Source organism: Cynara cardunculus (genome assembly GCF_001531365.2).
Source record: "Cynara cardunculus var. scolymus isolate 2C chromosome LG 1, CcrdV1, whole genome shotgun sequence".
Taxonomy (NCBI): Eukaryota; Viridiplantae; Streptophyta; class Magnoliopsida; order Asterales; family Asteraceae; genus Cynara; species Cynara cardunculus.
The window spans coordinates 19,401,783-19,404,134 of record NC_037528.1 but is presented as its reverse complement, the minus strand read 5'-3'; the positions used below and the strand labels follow the sequence as shown (position 1 = coordinate 19,404,134).

Here is a 2,352-nt window from a genome sequence, read left to right as displayed (position 1 = left end):
TTTACTACAACAACTGGAACTAATAAAACCCTTATTAAAAAATCAAAAAACGTTTGCCTTATGCAATTATCTCAGTCTTTGACTCTCACTTTCAACGGTCAATATTCAAATCCCCTACCCTTCCTTACGTCATCTTTAACTTCAATATATACATATACATATACATATACATATACATATATATATATACACGTCTGCACATCAAGATTTATAAAACCCATCAAATTTATCTTCATAACATTCATACCAAGCTCCTCAAATCTTGATTTTTCCGTATAAAAATGGCATTTTTATGGAAGAGACCAAGAGTTAGCCGTTTGGCTGGCAAGAAGTTTCTTCACAAGCAAAATTCCAAGATTGAACTTACCATTCCGACGCATTTCCGGTGCCCGATATCTCTTGATCTGATGAAAGATCCGGTGACGCTGTCGACCGGGATTACATACGATCGAGAGAGCATAGAGAAGTGGATGCAAGACGGTAATCAGACATGTCCAGTCACGAATCAAGTCCTCACGAGTTTCGATCAGATCCCGAATCACACGATCCGGAGAATGATTCAAGATTGGTGTGTTGCAAATCGTGCTCACGGGATTGAAAGAATACCGACTCCTCGAACCCCCATAACCTCTTCGGATATCGTGGAAGTTTGTTCCAAAATGATGGATTCGTCTTCAAATGGCGACGAGAAAAGGTGCCTTGATTTGGTAGAGAAGATAAACGCTTGGGCTAAAGAAAGTGAACATAACAAGAGCCTCATCATAGATAACGGACTCGGCTACGTGTTAGCTTCTTCATTCGAGTCGTTTTCAAGCCTTTCTTTTGAAAAACATCAAGTTCTTCTAAGAGATATTATGTTTTTATTAACATGGATGTTTCCTTTAGGGATTGAAGGAAGATCTAAGCTAGGGTCAGCTTCATCTTTACGGTGCATGATATGGTTTTTATCAAAAGAGGATTTATTACTCAAAAAAAGTTGTATTCTAACCCTAAAAGAACTTCTTTCCTCCGATCAAAGCCATGTAAACACCCTAATCGCCATTGATGGCCTTTCAGAAGCTTTGATCAACCTTATAAACCTTCAAGATTGCCCTTCTGCTACAAAATCCTCTTTAACAGTCATATATCACATAATTTCAACACCTGCTGGCTTCAACAAAGTCTCATCAAGATTCGTGGAGTTGGGTGTGATCGAATCAAGCTTGGAAGCTCTCGTGGGAGCCGATAAAGGGTTAAGCGAGATGGCTTTAGGGGTTTTAGAACGTATTTCGGACACGAAAGAAGGGAGAGAAAGAATGCAGACAAATGCATTAACTGTGCCATTGTTAGTAAAGAAGATATTGAGAGTATCTTGTTTGGCTAGTGATTTCTGTGTTTCATTGTTATGGAAGCTTAGCAACAATGGCGATGGAAGTGAGTTGGTGGAAGCACTTCATGTTGGTGCTTTGCAGAAGCTGTTGCTGCTGTTGCAGGTCAACTGTGGTGAAGAGACGAAGGTGAAGGCTACTGAGATGTTGAAGTTGATGAATCAAATCAAGAATAAGTTGGATTGTTTTGATTCTGGACATTACAAGTATCTCAGAAAGTCTTATTGATTCTTGCTAGTTTTTGTATCTAATTTGTGTTGATAATCTAATTAGGGTTTTGAGAGAAAATGTGTACAGATTTGAAACACATGAGATATCAAATTTTGTTAAAGTGTACAATTAATTAAAGAAGGTAAATTACGATTTCAATTATTTTTTTTACGATATCAGTTAACCGAATTAGCAAAGTATAATATTATTTAATTTATATAACTTCCTTCTAGATGAATTGGTTTGAACATATAAAAAACTAAATAATTAACAAGAAATTAAGATATATTTAATAAAATCATCAACCAATATTATCATTGTAGCATGAGGCGAGGGGGTCATGTGAGAAGGGAAGTTATCATAAGAAACGTAAGAAGAGATCCAAATTCTTGATTAGTTTAATCTCATGTCCACTTATGCATGAATTGAATTGCGTTTTAGAAGGGAATTGATCTGGTGTACCTTACTAGTGTTGACATTCAATTATAATTGATTCAAGTATGGAAATATATTCTTACACTTCTCATCGTATCTTCTATTTTCACCAGAACACTTCATATTTTTTAAGTGATCTACATATTGAATTATGGGTATTGTTGTGGTAATCTTTGGAATTTTCAAAACAAAACAAAAATTAGGAGCCCCTACCCAAAGTCTATAACCACCGTGTAAATAAATATATAAAAGTTATTTGGCTTTTTTAAAATATATTCACCATTTTTTAGAAATATATTAATTATTTAATCTACTTATTCATCCATAATTATCATTATAA

At 35.1% G+C, this 2,352-nt stretch overlaps 1 protein-coding gene across 1 annotated transcript; it reads left to right on the top strand.

Annotated features, from left to right (window-relative positions):
- The first annotated feature begins 281 nt into the window (after window positions 1-281).
- Window positions 282-1,702, top strand: LOC112526062 (U-box domain-containing protein 21-like). Its single transcript, XM_025136447.1, has one exon. The coding sequence runs from the start codon at window positions 282-284 to the stop codon at window positions 1,593-1,595; it is 1,314 nt and encodes a 437-aa protein (XP_024992215.1). The 3' UTR covers window positions 1,596-1,702.
- The last annotated feature ends 650 nt before the right edge of the window (window positions 1,703-2,352 follow it).

What these genes read in the sequence shown, in the direction of transcription:
- LOC112526062 (XM_025136447.1), top strand. Translation starts at nt 282, where the DNA reads ATGGCATTTTTATGGAAGAGACCAAGAGTTAGCCGTTTGGCTGGCAAG.